The sequence below is a fragment of the Apis laboriosa genome, unplaced genomic scaffold, assembly GCF_014066325.1.
Source record: "Apis laboriosa isolate Shangri-la unplaced genomic scaffold, ASM1406632v1 scaffold49_cov149, whole genome shotgun sequence".
NCBI classification, from domain to species: domain Eukaryota; kingdom Metazoa; phylum Arthropoda; class Insecta; order Hymenoptera; family Apidae; genus Apis; species Apis laboriosa.
The window spans coordinates 1559049-1582157 of record NW_025223500.1 but is presented as its reverse complement, the minus strand read 5'-3'; the positions used below and the strand labels follow the sequence as shown (position 1 = coordinate 1582157).

The window sequence follows — 23109 nt, the reverse complement described above, 5'->3', positions numbered from 1 at the left end:
GTAAAATTATTCTAGTATAGTAATAGCGATATAAGAAGGGACAATTAATTATCTTCTTGTAAGCACTATGGATTTATAATAGACTTATATGAATATGTAGATAGTCGAAAGAAGTAACAGATTTAATTTAATAATTTCGATTTTTCCTTAATAAGTTTTGTACGTTATCGTAGGAAATAATTTTAGAGGAAAAATTTGCATTCAACAAAGAAAATAACATAGTGCATTTTTACATTGTATGGTTGTATTATTTAATTCTACTACCATTTGCCAGCCACTTTTATGGCAAAATATGTTGGTAAAACAGAAAAACATTCATAGTCGTAATTACAGAAATATATACTTTACTGTAATAATTTGTACAATATTATATGATTATAAAAATAAAGTATACCAACATTGTATTACAATTTGTAGTTTATTTATAATATATTTTAGATTATACTTGCAATAAAATATACTTGTATTTGCATGTAAATTTATTTTAAATATTTTATGTATTTTAATGAATTTATTTATGAATGCATATTTAAATAATGTATTGCTTATAAAATGAACAAATAATATATACATATATATAAAATATAATATAATATAATAATGAATTAGTACATATAGAAAAATAATTATATTTTAAAAAATATTTTTTACTTGTACTACGTTAAAATAAATATATTTTTATATAATATATTGAAATAAATATACGTTTTAATTATCAGTTTGAATATAAATTGTAAAAAATTAAAAAATATATTTTTGTAAAAAAAATTTTCAAATTATATTAAAAAAAATATTTAGAGATCATAATTTTTTTTATAAAACTACGATGTTCAAACAGTAAAATTATAATTAAGGTAAGTTCTAAAATTCATAGTAAATAGTATTTTATTTCCGGTTTAAATTCGATTGGCCATCAATTTGTATATAAATATCGAAGATATATTTTTGAAATTTAACTATAGACAATTTAAATAAATAAAATTATATTAATCATTATTATAAATTTCTTTTATTGTAGATCGTAAAATTATTATTTAAAATAAGTAGTAATAAAAAAAGAAAATAAATTAAGGTTCTAAATGTATCAATTTGGCGGGCAACATACATTTTATCTATATTCATTGAATGTACTACTTCTAATGTGATATTCCGTTTTAAAGTAAGATTATTGAACGAAATATAACGTAACAATGAATGTTGATTTACCTTATTCTGTTGAATACGCAAAAAGTTCACGATCTTCTTGTAAAAATTGTAAGAATTCTATTCAGAAAGATTCCTTAAGACTTGCTGTTATTATTCAGGTACATAATATCGAGAATATTAATATTAATATGAATTTATACCTTATAACTGCTATTAATTATTAATATAAATTGTTAATATATTATTTTCAATTATTACATAATTTCATCAATAACATTATATAATGTAATAATAATATAGTTCAAAATAAAAAATTTATGAAGATAGATTTATTTTTATAAATTTTTTTTTATATTTCATTATAATAAAATTATAAAAATTTACTAGAATTACTTTTCATGATATGATTGAATTTATGTATATTTTGAATAATGTTTTTGAAAAATTATTACATTTAAAAAATATCAAGTCATGTCTTTTGATTTTTAGAGTCCTGTTCATGATGGAAAGATACCAAATTGGTATCATCCACCTTGTTTTTTTACAAAACAAAGACCAAAAACTACTGCAGATATTGCTAATTTTGATAATATTCGTTGGGAAGATCAAAAAGAACTTCAAAAGAAAATTGGTTTGCTTAATAATAACATTATAAATTACATATAATATAATTATATGAAAATTATTATAATAATATTGTATGAAAATTTCTTATAAATTTTTATAGAGGAATCGATTAACCTTCCATTACCTGCATCTGGAAGAGGAAAAAAACGTGGAAGTACTTCAGCTAAAAATATAGGTCCATTACGTGATTTTGTAGTTCAATATGCAAAATCTAATAAATCAACATGTAAAGCTTGTGAGGAAAGAATAGTACAAGGAGAAATTAGGATATCAAAGAAAGATTTTGAAAGTGAACAAGCTAGAAGATATGGTGGTATAGATAGATGGCATCATCTTGACTGCTTTATCAAAGTAAGAGAAAGTTTACAATTTTATGAGAGTGGTGATACACTTCCTGGCAAAGAAGATCTTTCCAAAGAGGATCAAAAAAAGCTTAAAGATGCTTTACCAAAGATTAAATCAGATGATGCTCCACCAATTAAAAAAATTAAAGATGAACCAATAGATGTAAAAGAAGAGGAAGAAATGAAAAAACAAAATGATGAATTATTTTCAATTAAAGATATATTATCTTCTATAAAAAAATCTGATCTAATTGCTATGTTGGAAAAAAATGAACAACAAATTCCAGAAGGTGTATCTACAGTATGTGTTTTATTAATAAGTTTGGTTTCAACTATAAGTAAATAAACATTAATAAATAAATATTATTCAATAAAATAAGTTTCTAAAATATTTGATAAAATAACTTTTTATTATAGATAATAGATCGTTTATCAGATGCTATTTATTTTGGAGCTTTAAAGCCATGTCCAAAATGTAGTGGACAATTTGTATATCATTCTGGCATTGGATACAAATGTACTGGAGATTTAACAGAATGGACTAAATGTGAAAATATCACGCAAGATCCTAAAAGAAAAAAATTCATAATATCATCAGATTTAAAAGAATCATATCCAAGTCTGTAAGTATTTTTGTAAAATTATTTTCACAAATTAACATATACATATATAATGAAGTTAAAGACTATTTAAATATTTAATAGCAAATCTTTGAAATGCAAAGTTAAAAAACGACTTATAAAGATGTCTATACCCTCAACATCTAGTTTAATAAAAAAAGAAGATGAAATTGATTCTGGACTCAAAGTTGATGCAAAACCTAGACCATTAAAGCATATGCAATTTGTTATTATAGGTCATACAGAAAAACATAAAGATATTTTGAAAAAAGAAATTTTGCATTTAGGTGGAGATGTAATATCAAAACTTCATGAACATGTGACTGCTGTTATATCAACACAACATGAAATAGATAAAATGAGTAAAAAGATGGAAGAAGCTAAAAATTTTAATATTCAAATAATTACTGAAGATTTTGTTGAGGAAGCTAAAGAATATACGAAATCTGCTATATCACTCATTAAAAAAAAAACTATTTCAAGTTGGGGTGGTAATTTATCTGATAGAATTAATGTTATTGCAGAAAAATCTAGTGTTTCAAAAAGTAAAGGTAAAAGTATATATGAAAAGTCAGGATCTGGTAAAATGAAATTACAATTAAAAAAAGGTGAAACTGTTGATCCACTTAGTGGTTTACAAGATTCTGCACATGTATATCAAGAGGGTAAAAATAAATATACAGTTACATTGATACTTTCAGATATACAAACTAAAAAAAATAGCTTTTATAAGTTACAAATTTTAAAACATGATAAAAAAAATCAGTATTGGTTATTTAGAAGTTGGGGTAGAATAGGAACAACTATTGGTGGTTCAAAATTAGATAATTTAGCCTTAGAAGAATGTATACAACAATTTGAATCATTATATGAAGAAAAAAGTGGAAATTGCTGGAGTCAAAGAGAATATTTTGTTAAAGTACCTCATAAAATGTATCCAGTTGATATTGATTATGGAGATGAAATGTCAACAAAAATATTAGAATCTGATATTAAAAGTGAATTAGAACCACCAATTCAAGATTTAATGAAACTAATTTTTAATGAAGCAAACATGAGAAAAGCAATGGTAGAATTTGAAATTGATATAGAAAAAATGCCACTTGGGAAATTGTCTAAAAAACAAATTCAAAAAGCATATTCAGTATTAAAAGATCTACAAGAAGTACTAAAAAAAAAAGATTTTGATTCAGTTCAATTGGTTGATGCATCTAATAGATTTTATAACTTAATACCTCATAATTTCGGAATATCCGAACCTAAAATTTTAAATACAATGGAAGAAATTCATTCTAAATGTGAAATGTTAGATGCATTACTTGAAATGGAGATTGCTTATTCACTTTTGTATGCTAAAACAGATACAACAAAGAATCCACTTGATGCTCATTATAAACAATTAAATACTGAAATTAAAATATTGGATAAAGAAAATGAAGAGTATAAAGTTATTAAACAATATGTAGAAAATACTCATGCAAAGACTCATACACAATATGAACTTGAAATTGAAGATATATTTATTATTAAAAGACAAGGCGAAGATAGTAGATATAAACCATTCAAGAAACTACATAATAAGAAGTTACTTTGGCATGGTTCTAGAACAACTAATTTTGCTGGTATACTTTCTCAGGGTTTAAGAATAGCTCCACCAGAAGCTCCTGTTACTGGTTATATGTTTGGTAAAGGTATATACTTCGCAGATATGGTTTCTAAATCTGCAAATTATTGTTGTACAAATAGTGAAAATCCTACAGGATTGTTATTGCTTTGTGAAGTGGCATTAGGTAATATGTATGAGAGATATCATGCAGATTGTATTGAGAAGTTACCGAATGGTAAACATTCAACATGGGGTCGTGGTCAGACACAACCCGATCCTGAAAATGTTTATAAAATGAAAGATGGTGTTGAAGTTCCATATGGTGTTTCTGTGTCTGTTAAATTACCAAAAAAATCAGACTTATTATACAATGAATATATTGTATATGATGTTGCTCAAGTAAAAGCGCGATATTTATTGAAAATGAATTTCAAATATAAAAATTAATATTTTTTTAAATATTGAAAATATTAAAAAACATATACTTATATTCAATATAATTCATCTTAAATATTTAAAACTATTCTATTAGTAATATTAGTTTCGATATTATTTTTACAAATATAATGTATTAATTTTTTTTTATACAAATGAACAATAAATTTAAGTAATGGAGTAAATCTTTAATTTTAATATATTAAATATGAATTATTAATTTTAATTTTATATTAATTTTAAATTAAATATGAATATTTTAAAATCAAAAAGTTTTAAAAATTGGATAAAAATAATTTATACCATTATTTGATTGACATATATTTTCTTTTATTTCGTAAAATTAATATTCAAAATGGAAGTCAAAGTAAGATTGGTCAAATGTATTAATACGAACATAACCGTCTTCCCCACCCGTTGAAAAACTTCGACCATTAGGATGAAATGCTAAAGAATTAATTGGACCAAAGTGTCCTTTTAAACGTGCAAATTCTTCTTCAAATACTAAATGGAAAAATCGAGAATCGAATTTTCCTTGACGAGTTGATGTTGTTGTGACATCCATAGCATCTTGACCTCCTCCAAGAACGACCTATAAACATAAATTTTTTATAAATTTTGATAAATACATCACAAATATCTTATACATACATGATCAAAAATTGGAGAAATTGTAGCAGAATTAACAGGTCTTTCTGTTTTGTATGTTTTCAATAACATTAATGATTCACTATCAAATAATTTGGCAGTATTATCTTTTGATGCAGTTACAAACATAGTACCATCCTTGTTGAATTGCATATCATTTATTTGTGATTTATGACCTTTAACACTTGTCAATTTTTTTCTTGTCTATAAAAAAAATATAATTATCAGAAGTTTTAAATATTTAATCTTTATATGATCATATAATAATAATACACATATATTATATACCCTAACATCCCAAAGAGTGATTTCACCATCTTCATGGCCAGTAATAATTGTTTCATCTAATGCACCCCATAATATAGCAGAAATTCTAGGCCCATTCACAGCAATTCTAGAAATTGCATCTGCTTGTGATAAAACTGCATCAACATTTTTAATATCCATAATAAACATTTCACATTGATGTCCTAAAGCTTTATCTGTTGAATAAACAGCAAGATTTGCTGAGTAACTAAAGCTACATGTCCTCACTGAACTGTTTGTATGAAGTAAACCTATTTCTTTTCCTATAATATATTAAATATTTTATATATAAATGATATGATGCATAAAATAGACAAATAAAATAAAATGCAAACCAGTTTGACAGTCCCAAACTCTTAATGTATTATCACCACTTCCAGATAAAAATCTTGTTGTATCCCAATTAACATCAATACACCATACAGAACCATTATGCCCATTAAAACTTCCAAGACGTTCTCCATTCAAAGAATACCAAACATTTGGCTTTTTATCTTTGCTAGAAGAGAATAATAAATCTCCTTCTCTATTATATTTGATTTGTGTTATTGCACGTTCGTGCCCATGTAACATTAAGGGTTTCTACAATAAAGTAATTAATTTATTATTTTTAAATATATTTTATATATGATATATCTTTTTTTTAAATAAATTTATCTAAAAATTATCATTACCAAATTTTATATGGAATAACATAACCACAAAATACCACGAAAAAATATTTAATTTTAAATTAATTTAAATTATTGTATTAAGTATTACAAAAAAAATTAAAATTATTGATAAATTATTGAAAAAAGCACACAAGTTTTCAAAACTGAATTCATGATATATTTTTATGTTTTTAACATAGTAATGTCATTAAGGTTATGCTGTCACATGTTTAAATATATTATCAAAAATATACATAGAATTACTAATAAAACTTAATATTTAAAATATATGATATATTTAGAATAACTAACCATTTTCTTATTTCAAAATAAATGATTAAATAAATTGATTAAAAAGTTAGAAAACACTCCGTTATTCCAAAGCAACCACAAAATTCTCTTAATACAAAAAGCACATGAACACAGACTACAGCAAAATATAGAATAGACCTATCATTTCATTTTTGTTTTCTAGTTTAGGGATTATCTATATTATTATACATATATGAGATATTATTAATTCTGAATGGAATAAAATAATAGCACTATCGATATAAGAAAAATTATAAGAAGAATTGAATGCAACATTTTTGTATTTTTTATTTCTAAAAGTAAAAAATATAAAGACATAAAATATCGATCTTTGATATTTTGATATAATGTTTTTTTGATTTTTAAAATTCGAAGCTTATCTAACCTTACCATTTTCATATAACATATATCGGTTTAATATAAATTATAAAATTAATAATTATAAAATTAATAATAGTTGGAATTAAAATGTAATTTTATTATAAAAATTATAAGCAAGGAATAAATTAATATAGCTTATAAAAAACAAAGTATAGAAATTTATATTTATAATATAATATATTTTTCGATTTGATCAATATTCAATTGTAGATATCTACATTGACTTATTGAAACAACTAATTGTTACAAAAGAATGAATTTTATGAATAATAAAACTAATATACCAATAAGCATTTTTTTTTATTTTTTTTATATTATAGATTATCAAATATATATTTATATTTCTTCATATATTTTTGGATAAAGTATATATATATTATAATTATAAATATATATATATTATAAAAAAAAATATATATATAAATAAAAAATATATTATATAAATATATATAAAATATATATTATATATATATATATATATATATAATTTATATATATAATTTAAATATAAATATAATCTAATATTAATTTTAATAAAGTCACATCAATTATTTGATTTATTTTTCTCATAATCCATACAATAATTTTATATACATTTTATAAAAAAATTGAATCATCATAATCATTTAATTTTTACGGATGAATAATTTGTTTGTTTTAAAACAAATTCAAAGAATACTAACTAAATTATAATAATTTCGAAAATGAAATGTATCATGAAATATAATTTTGCTATTCTAAGCAACTTTTAAAATTATATCGATTTTCAAAATTATTATATAGAATATCATAGAATAAAAATCAATAAATTTTCATTTTAATTTATAAAAAAAGAATTTTTTATTTTATTATAATATAAATATAGTTAATGAATTTATGATTAATTGCAAAAAATTTGATTTCAAAATTTTGATTTCGAAATTATTAAAAAAAGATAATAAATTTTAATTCTTATAATTTAATTAGAATTCAAAATTTTCTAGATAAATTTTGTGAAAAATAGAAAAGAATAATAATAAAAATAAGGATAAATGAAAGAGAAAATCAGGATTTAAAATGCTGATAAGAAAATATAAACGTGCTGAGAAATAAATGTAGCAATTAAATTTTTCAATTTCTAATCATTCTAATAAATATCTTATTACTGTATTTTGGAAACTTTAGCACGATTTTAATTATTGTCATAATGAATTGTAAGGCATATTATAACTCAATCGAAAATTTATACTTCAAGAATTTCTATAGTTGTTATCCGCGAAATATGAAATTAAAATATAAAACAATTTGAAAACTGAAATTATAATGATCAAAGTTATAATGATAGATATTATTATTACAATTTCGGTTATTGTAATTTAGATTGTTCAAAAATTATTCTATATTTTATTTTCTCATTCCATAAATTGGAACGGTTCAAAAAATCTATAAATCTATATAAATGTCCAAATTCGCTATAATATTTATATATATTATATATCGAATAAATATTGCATCACATCAATTCATCAATGTTATATTTTAAATATTAGCTGCCGCGCTATGATCTATTTAAACATATAAATTATAAACAATTGATAAACGATCACTGTCACCATAAATATAGGCAAAATTCACTGTAATAGTAATTAGTAATTAATTTTTTACGAATATAAAACAAATAATTTCGATATTTTCATGAAAAAAAAAAATTGTTCAAAATGATGATTTCTATAATATATTTAAAAATCATTGAAATTGATCGAGAGAATGATTAATCTATAAATTCATCAAATTTATTCATATGTTCATAAAAATTAGAATTCAGAATTACCTTATTAATTAATTATTTCATAGTCATCTTATATGCATACAAGAATACTGCAAGATTTTTTTTTTGAATGATGTCACATTACTACTGCCATTCTATACCTATGTCGCGTCATCCAGTCTAATTGTAAGCGATGTAAGTTCTATCTTCATTTGTTTAAACAATATAAATTAATTCATTGAATTAATTAGTTCTTTTATCAATCTTCTCAAAACGTTATTTTTATTATTTAAGGATGATTAAATCGAAAAATATAGATTTCTATACTTTTATTATAAGCTATTTTGATCTATATCTTATTTATATATAGTTTTTATAATAAAATTAGATTCTAATTTCAATTATTATTAATATTATAATTGTTTTCTATATTGAACCAACAACATCGCATGTAACACGAAAATAAAATTAGATGAGAAGGATTCCTAAATTTCTGATACGAAAAAACATTATATATTATGTCTTTTTTACATTTTATCTCATATATACTTTTTTGTACTTTTTTATACTTACATTTCGCCTGAGTTATATTGTATAAAAATTACTAAATTTAATTATAATTCTTGTTACTCAGTAGATTGTTTCTTTTTATTTTAAATAGATGTAAATATATAAAACAAAAATTTATTAGGTATCCGATCTATATTATATTTCGTTTATGGTTATTCTATTTCTTGTCTGTGACATAAATTTATCAAGATTTTAACATTTACACAAGAAATCAATTATCTGTTTATATATTTATACCAACATATATACTATAAATATTACATATATATGAAAATTAAATTATAATTAAATTTAAATATTTATGATTACAAATATAATTAATTGTTACTTAAAAAATTTTAAAAAATTTTTCTATTTTTAATTTTTATATTTTTTAATTTTAAAATGTAAAAATTATTTTATCATGAAATTTCATATAGATTCTATATTAACCAATCGTAATATATTTTTAAGTGACAATATCTTATATATAGTATAAGTATCTATTGTTATCTAATTTTTAAGTGAAAGTTTGTTTAATGATATAATACATATAGAATAGTCTAAAAATATTTGTTACAATAAACAATTATAAAAGATTATCAAATTTATTACAATTTTTAAAAAATATTATAAACAAATTGTATCTTTTTAGTTGTTGAAGAGTTCAGTCCTGTTCCAAATTCCGGTCGTATACGGGTTATTGAAACTGAAAAAGGAAACGAAACTGAAACGGCATGTCTGAAATTGCTAACCAACATGAAATCAATCAAAGTTATTGGTTTAAATGGAATGATTATCAAAATCATCTTTCTGATGTAGTTAGACAACTTTTAGAGGAAGATTGTATGGTGGATGTTACCCTGGCTGCTGCTGGGGAACGTATTCATGCACATCGTATAGTTCTTTGTGCTTGTAGTACTTTATTTCGAGTAAACAATTTTTGTGTTTTTAGAAATTCTTTGTAGTTTTCTTTTAGTTTTGAATTTATAAATTTTATAAATTTAAATATTTTTTTTTAAATTTTTATTTTATGATTATTTTCAAACATTTTTAAATAATATAATAATTAAAGTTTAAATTATTTGATTTATTTTTTTTACAAATTTTAATAATCTATATTAAAAAGTTATTTATTAAAAATTATATGTTCAAAATATTTCTATAAATATAAATTATTTTTTTTTTGTTTAAGAAATATATATTTTGTTTTATAAATTAAATATCTATATAATATTTCATATGATTTATAAATTTTATTATTTAGGAAATATTGAGTCAAGTAAATGAAGATCACCCAACAATAATATTAAGTGATATATCTGCTCAAGATATAAAATCTATTATAGAATTTACTTATCATGGAGAAGTACGAGTTCCAGTTGAGAATATTAATAGTTTATTAGATGCAGCTCGTTCATTGAAAATCTGTGGTCTTATTGAAGTTGGTTATATTATTTAAAAAAATGTCAAATAGAATTATTTTTTTTCTAATTTTAATATTTCTTATGATTGTAGATTGATGGGCTTGAAGAAACTGATTCTATTGTGAATAATAAAGATTTTAATGATAATAATGAAGAATCAATAACTGTAATTAGTGAGGCTGAAGAAAAAGTTATTAATTCATTACAACATGATTATGAAAATTTAGAGAATCAACAAAAATATGAAATTACTGAAAATTCCACATTGAATAAAAAAAAGAAACGTAGACGCGATGCAACAAAAAGAGATTATAGTGATGATATGTTGGCATCAGCAATTAATGATTTAAAGGCAGGCCAAACATTAATAGAAGCTTCTACTAAACATAACATACCACGTTCAACTTTGTATATGCGTGCTAAAGCATTAGGTATTCATTTAAACGCATCAAGAAATGAATATCCGGCAGAATGTATGAAAGCTGCTATAAATGCGGTAATTGGTTGGTATTTGTTTTATGTTTAATTAAATATTAATTGTATTATATTAGTCAATTTAATTCATTGTCATTATAGGTGGATCAAGCCTACAACATGCATCAGAGATGTTTAGTATACCAAAGACTGTATTGTGGAGGCGTATTCAAAAGGAAGGATATCAAATATTACGTTCAGAAATGAAAAGATCTTATGGATCGGATAAACGGGAAGCTGCAGTTAAGGCTTTAGAAAGAGGAGAAAATTTAACAAAAGTTGCACTTGAATTTAAAGTAAATTTAAATGAATTTTTATGAATAATTTTGATCATTCACTTTAATTTTATTTAAATTTTTTGAGAACAATAATTATATTTTTAGATTCCAAAGACTACTTTATTTAGAGATAAGGCGCGATTGGTAGATGAAGGAAAACTTCCACTCTCATTTTGGAAGAAACGTAAGACAGAAAATGAAGAATTAAAAAAATCTCGTTTGGAAGAAGCTGTTGCTGCTTGTAAAGGAGGAAAAATGTCGCAAGCAGCAGCATCAATGACTTATCATATTCCAAAAACAACAATCTGGAGACGTCTTCAACAAGATGGTAAAAAATCAGAACGCTCATTAGGTTCAAAAAAACAAAGAATATCAGATTCTAAACATAATATTGAAACAAAGGTAGAAGGATCTGATTTCACATATTGTGAGGTATTGGAAGTTATTAAAATTTTTTATTACTTTTTATATATAGATTTTATGACAAATTTTATTTAATTATAAAAATTTTATTTACAGGTTTCATCAGAAATTCCTATAACTTATATAGATGAAAATAGTATACCTGAAGATTCTGTGATAATATTAACAGCAGAAGATATGGATGGACTTAATTTGGAAGAAGGACGACAAATTATTGTTAATTCAGTATGTTTTTTATTTATTAATTTTTTTAAAATCAGATATGTAGAGATTCACAAAAATTGTATACATATAATTTATTTCTTATTTAGGAATCAGGACAAGAATATGTTCCTTGTGCTATAAGTATTGAAGAAAATTCAAATTATTCACAAACAGAAAGTTAGCGTATGAATTATTATCATTCAATTATTACTCGTTAATTGTGTATATTAAATTAATTTTGTATATTAATTTAGAATTTAATAATATATTAAAATTCGCGTATGCACACATATACATAAAAACAAATATTTAATAATAATCACAAATTATAATTGAATTGTTATTATTGATTGCATTTTTATATGCTATGTTCTTATATTTATTTACATATTCTATCTTATTATTTTTCTAAAATGTTTGATAGTGATAATTTAATTAATATTTCAATAAAAAAACATTAATTATGTACTAGTGATTATTAAAAATCTAAAATTATTTAATTCGTTGGATTAAGAAATTAATATAATATATTTCATTTAATGTTGCAATGATAAAAATATGCTTTAATAAAAATAATTTTTCTTAGAATATTAAAAATATCTTTTATTTTATTTCTTTGTATTTCTAGGAACATTGAATAAAATTAATACCCTAGTAACGGTCTAAAAATCATTTATTAGTCACTTCTCTTCGCGCAAAATTAAGTAACCAATAAATGCTAGTTTTAAGAACGTTTGTGTAAATTTATATTTTGCATTGTAAACGATAAATAGGGACTAAGACTGGGGATATTTGTTGAAATAATGTCTTGTGGCCGGTAATCTCTTACAAAGAACGTGTGGAAACTACGAAATTTCATCATATTACGTGATTATTAAAAACTTACAGTAAATATGGCCCACCAACTGTTTTATTCGACAAGTAAATTAGAAAGATTTGTTTTGAGCTCCGTTTACAAAAATGCTAATATATTTCAGGTATAAATGTAATTTAACATAACCTATATTTTTTTTATTATAATTAGTTATTTAATAAAAGTCAATTCATAATTACAAGTTTTAATTTAATTATATGTTATTATTAAGGTATTTTTTATTTATTATAGTATGTTGTATTTTTTTTTATTATTATATATATATTATATATATGTGTGTGTGATTATGTATATATATATATATGCATATGTATATGTATTTGATATATATTTATATATATGTTTATAAAAATTAAATTGATAATTTTTTAAGTTTTTATTTTGTGTAATTATCAATTATAATGATTAGATTTCATATGTAGATATTAAATATATACGTAAATTTACTTAATAAGATTGATTATATGATGATTATTAACTATAAAATATAATATATAGTGATATAATTTATATAATATAATATTATATAATAATATAATACAATATATATAATATATACAATAATAATAAAATAATATATATAATATAATATTTGTATTATTTATATTATATTATATATATTGTAAAATATTTTCAGTTAAGAAGATATTTATCATTAATAAGAAATGGCAATGAAACAAGTACAATGGAGCACATACGAAATCAATGGAGATTACTGTGTAATGAGCCACCAAAAGGATTTGAAAAATTTTATAAACAAAGTTATTATTTTATAATTATTAATTTGTTTTAAATATATCATAAAAATATATTATAATTATAAAATAATTTTAAAATAGATTATAAGGATAGATCATAAAAAATTTTTATTTTTTATCTATAGAAAAAGTTTCTAGTAAAACAACTGAAAAAGTTACTGAAAAAGTCAAAAAAGGATCAGCCAAAGAAACTTCAGAATCACAATCATCTAGAATGCACTCTCAAAAATCCTCTATGCATTCTTCAATTCCTGATAAACGCCTTTTTTGGGATTTTAAATGGAATGGAGGGAATAAGTCATTTGGAGATAAAAAGAACGAGAAACTATTTTTTATTGGAATAACATTAATGGGATTACTTTATTTATATTTGCAACAATTAGCAAATCAAGCAACTGAAATTACATGGAAAGAATTTATAACAAAGTAAATGAATCAAATATTTTTTTTTAAGTAGTTTTTTTTAAATTAGTTTAAATTTTTAAATGTCTATAAAATATAAATTTCATAAAATTCATATAAATATTTTATGATTTAGATATTTAGATAAAGGAATAGTAGACAAAGTGGAAGTTGTCAATAAACAATGGGTTCGTGTAAAGTTAATGCCTGGAAATTTCGTGAATGGAAAAGTAAGTTCATAAATAATTTAATTTAAATGTTATAAGAACAAATGATAATAATTTCAAAAAATTAAAATTAATGAAAGTATATATGCAAATTTAATCATTAAATTTATTTTGTAGGATTCTTTGTGGTTTAATATTGGTAGTGTTGAAACTTTTGAAAGAAATTTAGAAAATGCACAAATTGAATTAAATGTAGAACCACAAAATTATATTTTAGTGCATTATAAGGATGAGGTAGAATTACATCATATTTTAAAGCTTTTACCACAATTGTTCATGTATGGTAAGTTATAATATTAAATATTATTTTTATTTTTTACAGATCAGGTTTTTTTTGTTTAAATTAAATATGATATTAATCACTATTTTCTAGGACTTTTATTCTATGTATTCCGTAAATCAGCAGAATCATTTGGTAAAGGAAGAAAAGGTGGACTTTTTGGTGCATTAATGGAATCAACTGCAAAATTGATTAATTCCAAAGATATTGGTGTTCGATTTAAGTAAATTGATAGAAATATGATATATAATATATATTGTTTATTGTATAGTTTTAAAAAAGTATTATGAATTGTAGACAATTTTTTTCTATTTTGTACTTTTCTGCTATATTATTTATCTAGAATAAAGAAAATTAAGAAAATTAGAAAAATTAGAGAACTTAAAAATTAAATGAAACCAAGAAATATTAAATAACAAAAATATATATAAAAGAAAAGTAAATATATAGTAAATATATAAGTAAATATATAGATAAAACAATTAAGAAATATTCAATTTATAGAGCAGAAAAAAATTGTATATAATTGTAGAATTGTATATATTTATATCTTTTAAGAATATAAGTTTGAGTAATATTTTAGTTATTTTTTTATTTTATAATTATTGTATTTTTATGTTATTAATTTTATATGTTATTAAAAATTTAGAGATGTTGCTGGATGTGAAGAAGCTAAGATTGAAATTATGGAATTTGTAAATTTTTTAAAAAATCCACAACAATATATGGAACTTGGTGCCAAAATTCCTAAAGGTGCAATGTTGACAGGTAAATATATTATACACAGTATATTATAAATATAAATGTCTTTTTTTTAATTTTAAATAAATTTTAAATAAGTTTTAAATAGTTTTAAGTAAGTTTAAGATAATAGCATAAAATTCATATTTATAGGTCCACCTGGAACTGGTAAAACATTATTAGCTAAGGCTACAGCTGGTGAAGCAAATGTACCTTTTATTAGTGTATCAGGTTCAGAATTTTTGGAAATGTTTGTTGGTGTTGGTCCATCAAGAGTTCGAGATATGTTTGCATTGGCACGGAAACATGCTCCATGTATATTATTTATTGATGAAATCGATGCCGTTGGAAGAAAAAGAGGAGGCAAAAATTTTGGTGGCCATTCAGAACAAGAAAATACACTTAATCAACTTTTAGTTGAAATGGATGGTATGTTATAATTATTGATAACATTATTTATTATATAATATAAATTTATTTTTGATTAAATAATATTTCTTTTTTTTTTAGGTTTCAATACAACTACTAATGTAGTTGTATTAGCAGCAACTAATAGAATTGATATTTTAGATAAAGCTTTATTACGACCTGGAAGATTTGATAGACAAATTTATGTTCCTGCTCCAGACATTAAAGGTCGAGCTTCTATTTTTAAAGTACATTTAAAACCTTTAAAAATCACATTAGATAAAGATCAATTAGCTAGAAAAATGGCTTCCTTAACACCTGGATTTACAGGTAAAAACATAGAAATTAATCAGTAATATTTTTCGAAAAAATATACATTAAAGATTTATATGCTAAATATTATAAGTTATTGATTTCAGGAGCTGATATTGCTAATGTTTGTAATGAAGCGGCTTTAATAGCAGCAAGAGATTTAAATGATAATATACATTTAAAACATTTTGAACAGGCTATTGAAAGAGTTATAGCTGGTATGGAAAAAAAGACAAATGTTTTACAACCAGAAGAAAAAAAAACGGTTGCGTATCATGAAGCTGGTCATGCAGTAGCAGGTTGGTTTTTGGAATATGCAGATCCACTTCTAAAGGTAATTTTTAGATTTTCAAAATATTTTAATTTTATAATTTTATTTAAATTTTTTATATTTCAGGTTTCTATAATTCCTCGTGGAAAAGGTTTAGGTTACGCACAGTATTTACCTCATGAACAGTATCTTTATACAAAGGAACAATTGTTTGATAGAATGTGTATGGCACTCGGTGGACGAGTGTCGGAAGAAATCTTTTTTGGTCGTATTACTACAGGAGCGCAAGATGATTTACAAAAAGTATTATTTTGCTATGTAGTTTTTTTTCATAATTATGCATGTAAATAATTTGTTCTATTGACTTTTTTTTTATTATTAGGTAACTTCAAATGCATATGCTCAAGTTATTCAATATGGTATGAACGAAAAAGTTGGCAATGTTAGTTTTCAAATGCCACAACAAGGCGAAATGACTTTCGATAAACCATATTCGGAACATACGGCCCAACTTATCGATAATGAAGTACGTGAGTTAATCGAACAAGCGCATACTCACACACGCAATTTACTTACGCAACATAAGGAAGATGTATCTAAGGTATAGAAAATGTTGGATTTATTAAAAATATTAATTAATTTTTATTATTGTAATAATAAATAAATTAATTTTATTTCAGGTGGCTGAACGATTATTAAAACAAGAAATTTTGAGTAGAGAAGACATGATAGAGTTACTAGGTCCTAGACCCTTCCCTGAAAAGTCAACTTATGAACAATTCGTGGAAGGTACAGGATCATTCGAAGAAGACACGACTTTACCAAAAGGTTTACAAGAATGGAACAAATCGAGAGAGAGTGAAAAAAAAGGTGAAAGAACAGATTCTCCACCAGAAACAGTTTCGGGATTGAGTTCTCAAAATCAACCACAACAGCGATTATAAACCATACCATGGGTTATAGCCTGTTAAGTACTTTGTATTATAGTTTGAAATACATAATTGTAATAAGTAGTGATATATGAGTATGCACTCCATAGTATTCATTAACGATAACGATTATAATTTGCAATATATAAAGCTTCTAAGTACCAATGAAATTAAGTACTGTTTTACAAAAAAATTTTCTATATCAATCTAATATTTCTTGTCTTTAATATAAAGATTATTTACTACGTGACAAAGTGTCCTTTGGTAACAAAAACTAACTTGTGTAAAAAAATGCATAATAATGGACATAAATTATTGAACAGATCTTCTTATAATATATATATAATATATATATATATATATATAATTTTCTCATAGTAATATAATGTGATTTCTGGACGCAAAGTGATAGTATAACAAGGGTCATGTAATTTTTATTGTCTTTTTTAAGACGAAATAAGCAAAGTAATGAATTAGGTAAAATGAATAACAACTTTTGTTCATATCATTTTTTGCAACGTATAATTAATAAAGTTTACAAATGTAGTGCAATTAAACTTTTATCCTTAATATTGTAAGTACATTGATAATTTGGTATTACTATTTTTTTTATCGCTAATTGTTGGATTTCGCTTTGGCGGAATTTCAATGAAAAATAATATGTGCACATATGTGCGTAAATTGGATCCTTGTTAATACTAAAATTACATTATTTAATGAAAAGTAGATCAATTGAAGAAAATGAACATGATTTTACTTGCGTTCCTGATATATAAACTTCATATATAGTTATTTATGACAAGATTGAAAATGTTTTACGACGAAGGTCTTTTTTGCCAGTGAAATTCATGGTTCTAGAAGCAAATTTTTTTATCCTTACTGAATTTTGTAGCATCACGAATGTATTATATTTTATTGTGTCTATAAGAAATATCTCAAAATTAAATTATTAAACTACTATTAATAAAAAATTCATTAATGATGAATAATAAATTGTACATTATTCATTTCTAGAAAAAATAAAGGAATATTTACTAAAAAAAAGTAATAAATGTTTATATGAATGTAAATATTATTCTTCATTCATTCTCTCTCTTAATTCATTTTTTCTTTTTCTCTTTCTTTCTCTCTTCTCTCATACATTATCCATGAAGTTAGAACATTTAAAAATGACTTCCATAAGATAAGCTTTGAGCTCATTTAAACATGGGTAAAATAAATAAATCGGAGCAATACATGTGCATGCATCCATTATCAGTCTTGGGACTTTTTAAAGTTATTTTTATGAGCTGAAACGCCCTTGGGAATATTACTTATTTAAAAATTATTACTTAAATCTTTCGAAAAAAAATATCGTTTGATCAAAAAATAGTTTACGCGTTCCGTATTATTATTTTCATTAGAAATAATTAAAAATGTTAAAATCAGTATAATTTACTCTTTCATTTTTTTTTACACGTATTTTTTTGTTACATAATTTATATTACATAATTTTGAGCATACTGTATAAAAAAGGAAGACAACAATTGTTTATTATTAATTTTTAATTACATATACTTGAATTAATTCATTGTGCATCATATATAATATGTTAATATTATTGTTGACAGAATGAAAAAATATTAATTTTTAATTAATTTGATATTGTTAGTACGGAACGCAGATAATGTGTAAACTTGAAGTTTTCAACAATGAAAGAGTTATGCGTAAACATATTTGCATGTAAACATCTGCAATTTATTGATAAAAGTAGACATTACACACGTTTCGTATTTGCTAAAATTACCATTTATTTTATATTTCAATCATAAAATTATAAATATCCCGATTAATTATATATTTGTATAAAAAATTATATTTCTGAATTTTTAATGTGTATTTAAAAGAAAAACATAATAAGTTGTTCTTATGTAATAGTTTTGAATTTTTATTTTATAATTATTTATTTTTTTTGGATGAATATGACACGAAAAATTATTTTTATTTGAATTGCATGTACGATGTTTACATACATTAAAGCGCTTAATATAAAAAGAATAGTATAAAAAAAAAAAATAATGAATTTGAAATTCAAAATTAAAACAAAAAATTTGTTAAAAAACTGTATCATCAATCGTGAGTTTTATACATCGTTCATAGAATTGAATCATTGGAAGTAAACAAACCAAATCACGAGCAGATTGATTTTAGATAGATATTGATTGCAAAGATATCTATATTTTGTATCAATGAATCTTTATAAAACTTAAATCAACTTATATAATTATATAAAATACATTGTTGAATATCGTTGCTACACTGAAAATGATTGATAAAAATAATTCATGAAAATAAACTATACCTATAAATTTTTATTTCAAATATAATTTATGTTTCAATAAATAAATAATTTGAGATGTAACTTTCTATTTTATAAAATTTTGTAGAATTGTGAATTAATTGTTAATTAAATCTGATTCTCCTAGATTTTGATCACATGGTTTTGTTTTCGTCCGATGATGTCATACGATAAACGATGTATACATAATTAATTCTTTTCCGACCTTCGTCGTTAGAGCTTTGATCCCAAGACAGCGTTTTTCTTTTTTTTTTTGTTTTTATCTCTGAAATGGCGATTCTTCTCAGCATTTCTACAAAACTATATGATTTATCAAGTAGGTATTTATAAGTTTCAAAAGTTCACCATTAAACTTAGCTCGCTAACTCACTAATCAAATATATCATACAATCACTAAATTATTGCTTTGTCGTACCTTGTATCACACTAATCTAAATCTTATGTTTTCTGTTTACTTTACGTCTTTTTTTTTTCTTTTTTTTTTCCTCATTTGCATTTTTTCCTCTTTTTTTTAAATCCTTTTCACAAAAGCCAGGTTTACTGATGATCATGCCTGCTTTTCTAGGTATTTCTGTCTTATAGATGCATTTTTTTTCTGTATGTAATATTCGCTCGCATCATTCTTATATGTTTTATTGTGTATATGTGAAATGATATGATGGCGCAGGTAACATACAAGTTCCATACTTATTAAATTTGTATTAAACTCGAGCGAAATCTAAATTATCGCATATGGAAGCGAGTTTAAATCGCACTCTAATTAATTTCATTGTAATTGGATTTATTTAAGAATAATAACTTGTTTTTTATTTTAAGTCTGCAAATTCGTATAATGTGCAATAGATTATTTATTTATTTCCAGGCACGATCATATTAATAATTTTATATTATATATATTTAAAAAAATCTTGAAAACATTTTTTTTATCTAATCAATAATAATTATTTTATTATAATTCTTTAATTTATCACAAAAAAAAAATAATATTAAAATATAAATATAAAAAATTGTACTTGTGAGAATCTTTGCTTCTTAAATAGAAGTATTATTATTCGATTCTAAAAATATCAAACTTTTTTACTTTTCTTACAAAAACATCGTTTTTGTTTCGAGATTAATTAGAGGCGATCATTCTCGCGAAAAGTTTCGGTGTAGCGAAAATTCGACTAACATATATCTACATATACACATACATATAGTAATATATATCGTGCATATCTGGTTTAGTAAGTTAATTAATTATAGTTACGCGGATAACTTTTGTCACGTTGGTTTCGTTGTTCTTTTTTACCGTGTTTTCGAACATATGTAATTTTAAAATAACGCATGTTTCCTTTCTTTCTACATTTCTCTCTTCCTTAAACCATTTCTTTCTTTTATTGGTACTCGTTTGCTTATTGACAATGGATACCTATTACGGTGAAAGGCGACAGTAATTGTTTTATCGCTGCGTTTAAGAGCGCCACGGTTTCAGCGTTAGTTACGTTTAAGTAAGTACTTTGGTCCTCTTTAGAGTCTTCTAAACGTTTAATTATGTGATGAATAGAAATAGCAATCGGTCTCTCGTTGCTGCGAGAAGCGAAGGAAAACGAATTTCTCTTTATTTTCATTCTTTCCTTTTTTTTTTTCGTTTTTTTTTTTTTTTTTGATTCCTTTTGTCCTTTTAACTAACGATTACGAGGCAACAAGTTTTAGCTTTAGCTTATATTAAAAAAAAAGTTAAGCGTGACGATATTGTACATCTGACGTGAAACTGAGCAATTAATTGTGATCTATATAAAATAAATTATATTGTATTAAAAAAAAATTCTCAGAAATTAAAAAATTTAAATCAATTACATTAATAACATAATGCTCCAATTATATTTGAATTTGAAACGAAATTCAATCAGATTTTAATCAAGTTATAAACATATTTACAAATTTATATTATTCGAATAATGCTGTTCTATGAGTAACAAAAAACGAAAGTTATTTTCAATAAAACATATCACAGAAATATTATAAAATCATCGTATATATTCGTGCAGGATTTTCAGAAGTCGATTTATAATTCGGTTAAAATTTCAAGTGCACAGCCAATGCAAATTGTATTCGTGTTTTAGTGAACAAGAACAAAATTATTTTCAATGGACCGAGAAATGTACGAGGCATGATCGTCCTGGGTCCTGGCTTAATTTATTTGTATATCTAAAAAATAGCGCCGAATGTTTGTTTATTGTTAATAACGTTAGTAATAATACCATTTTTTATCGTACTTTTTTTAATTTTTTGTTTTTTTTTGTTTTTTTTTTGTTTTTTTTTGTTTTTTTTTTTGCTTTCGTTTAAGTTTACACTACGGCGATGATCTAACGTTAATTTGTATTCGTGTGTTTGTCAATTCTTACGAGGTTTGCTATATCGTTTATCTTTCTCTTTTTTTTTTTTTTTTTTATCGAATAGTTAATTTCACGTTATCATGTTTTCCTGTTCTCAAAAGCAAGTATAGAGGAAAATCATGTTTTCAAGAACTTTTTCGACGTTGAAAACATTCTTCGAGACGGCAACGAATTTTTAATCTTAATCGAGTCAAGTATTGATCGTTGATTTATTTGAATTTTTAATATAATTGGATAAAATTCACAAAATTATTCACAAGTTCGCATAAAATATCTGTTTTGTAGCTTATGTTCGGCTTATAATCGGTAAAACACATTATTTACTTCAAGGATTCATTCCTCACATCTTACAAATGTAATGATGATGTCATCAAATGTATGGCGGGAATATTTAAAGTATTTATTTTAAAACATGGAGGATATGCAAACACGCAATAAAGATAATAATAATAATAATAAGTAATATACGATATAAAATACGATTCAATTTCCAGTCATAGTATTTTAAAAATTATTTTTTACCACTCATTGTAATTTAAAAAAAGTGGCAATGGCTTTTCACTAAATAATGGTCCCAATGATCAATTGCTCGCTCTATAACTTCTTCTCTATAATCTTTTTTTTTTTAAACTTTTTGGTTTAAAAAGTTTAAACGTTAATATATTCGAATACTTCGCCTTTTGTTTAAAAATGTTTTTTTTTTTTTTTTTGTTTTTAATTAAAATTCGTTACGGTGACGAAGAACGATGCACTTTGATAACCATATAGATCTTTTCTCTTTTATTTCATTATTGACTATCGTTACGAGGTTCTCTAATTGTGATTAGAGTTTCGATTGACTGTCGTGTATTGTATTACAGCATGAAAACGAGACAGGTATAGCTGTGAACATTATTGAATGTGCAGATCAAATTTGCTACCGACCATCCATCCGACCTGTTTAAATTAGTTGTTTCCGGTTTTCACGACACAGACGTGGTCTCTGTTCATTTGTGTTCCCCATATTATTGA

General features: G+C 23.3%; 4 protein-coding genes across 4 annotated transcripts; 3 read left to right on the top strand and 1 right to left on the bottom strand.

The window, feature by feature from the left end:
- Nucleotides 1-1074: 1074 nt before the first annotated feature.
- On the top strand, nucleotides 1075-4853 carry LOC122716752 (poly [ADP-ribose] polymerase). Its single transcript, XM_043940106.1, has 5 exons — nucleotides 1075-1304; nucleotides 1636-1777; nucleotides 1874-2418; nucleotides 2535-2740; nucleotides 2822-4853. Exons 1-5 carry the CDS (start codon nucleotides 1191-1193, stop codon nucleotides 4788-4790), a joined length of 2976 nt encoding a protein of 991 aa, XP_043796041.1. The 5' UTR covers nucleotides 1075-1190; the 3' UTR covers nucleotides 4791-4853.
- A 239-nt stretch (nucleotides 4854-5092) lies between these two features.
- Nucleotides 5093-6826, bottom strand: LOC122716799 (eukaryotic translation initiation factor 3 subunit I). Its single transcript, XM_043940200.1, has 5 exons — nucleotides 6698-6826; nucleotides 6068-6314; nucleotides 5715-5995; nucleotides 5430-5630; nucleotides 5093-5370 (listed from the first exon to the last, which is right to left on the bottom strand). Exons 1-5 carry the CDS (start codon nucleotides 6698-6700, stop codon nucleotides 5122-5124), a joined length of 981 nt encoding a protein of 326 aa, XP_043796135.1. The 5' UTR covers nucleotides 6701-6826; the 3' UTR covers nucleotides 5093-5121.
- Nucleotides 6827-9920: 3094 nt separating this feature from the next.
- LOC122716827 (protein abrupt-like) lies at nucleotides 9921-12448 on the top strand. Its single transcript, XM_043940263.1, has 7 exons — nucleotides 9921-10306; nucleotides 10642-10818; nucleotides 10893-11304; nucleotides 11378-11571; nucleotides 11659-11985; nucleotides 12073-12201; nucleotides 12288-12448. The coding sequence occupies exons 1-7, from the start codon at nucleotides 10112-10114 to the stop codon at nucleotides 12360-12362; spliced, it is 1509 nt and encodes a 502-aa protein (XP_043796198.1). The 5' UTR covers nucleotides 9921-10111; the 3' UTR covers nucleotides 12363-12448.
- A 546-nt stretch (nucleotides 12449-12994) lies between these two features.
- LOC122716738 (AFG3-like protein 2) lies at nucleotides 12995-18406 on the top strand. Its single transcript, XM_043940091.1, has 13 exons — nucleotides 12995-13157; nucleotides 13692-13815; nucleotides 13938-14238; nucleotides 14351-14444; nucleotides 14559-14724; nucleotides 14815-14944; nucleotides 15371-15489; nucleotides 15616-15891; nucleotides 15973-16200; nucleotides 16290-16516; nucleotides 16580-16756; nucleotides 16836-17054; nucleotides 17134-18406. Exons 1-13 carry the CDS (start codon nucleotides 13074-13076, stop codon nucleotides 17395-17397), a joined length of 2409 nt encoding a protein of 802 aa, XP_043796026.1. The 5' UTR covers nucleotides 12995-13073; the 3' UTR covers nucleotides 17398-18406.
- The last annotated feature ends 4703 nt before the right edge of the window (nucleotides 18407-23109 follow it).

What these genes read in the sequence shown, in the direction of transcription:
- LOC122716752 (XM_043940106.1), top strand. Translation starts at nt 1,191, where the DNA reads ATGAATGTTGATTTACCTTATTCTGTTGAATACGCAAAAAGTTCACGA. An exon ending in GACTTGCTGTTATTATTCAG is followed by an intron (nt 1,305 to 1,635) that starts GTACATAATATC and finishes TTTGATTTTTAG; the next exon opens with AGTCCTGTTCATGATGGAAA. An exon ending in AGAACTTCAAAAGAAAATTG is followed by an intron (nt 1,778 to 1,873) that starts GTTTGCTTAATA and finishes AAATTTTTATAG; the next exon opens with AGGAATCGATTAACCTTCCA.
- LOC122716799 (XM_043940200.1), bottom strand. An exon ending in AGTTTGGGACTGTCAAACTG is followed by an intron (nt 5,996 to 6,067) that starts GTTTGCATTTTA and finishes AATATATTATAG; the next exon opens with GAAAAGAAATAGGTTTACTT. An exon ending in TTTCTCCAATTTTTGATCAT is followed by an intron (nt 5,371 to 5,429) that starts GTATGTATAAGA and finishes TTATGTTTATAG; the next exon opens with GTCGTTCTTGGAGGAGGTCA.
- LOC122716827 (XM_043940263.1), top strand. Translation starts at nt 10,112, where the DNA reads ATGTCTGAAATTGCTAACCAACATGAAATCAATCAAAGTTATTGGTTT. An exon ending in TGCTATAAATGCGGTAATTG is followed by an intron (nt 11,305 to 11,377) that starts GTTGGTATTTGT and finishes TTGTCATTATAG; the next exon opens with GTGGATCAAGCCTACAACAT. An exon ending in CTGATTTCACATATTGTGAG is followed by an intron (nt 11,986 to 12,072) that starts GTATTGGAAGTT and finishes TTTTATTTACAG; the next exon opens with GTTTCATCAGAAATTCCTAT.
- LOC122716738 (XM_043940091.1), top strand. Translation starts at nt 13,074, where the DNA reads ATGGCCCACCAACTGTTTTATTCGACAAGTAAATTAGAAAGATTTGTT. An exon ending in ACTTTTAGTTGAAATGGATG is followed by an intron (nt 15,892 to 15,972) that starts GTATGTTATAAT and finishes TTTTTTTTTTAG; the next exon opens with GTTTCAATACAACTACTAAT. An exon ending in ATAAGGAAGATGTATCTAAG is followed by an intron (nt 17,055 to 17,133) that starts GTATAGAAAATG and finishes ATTTTATTTCAG; the next exon opens with GTGGCTGAACGATTATTAAA.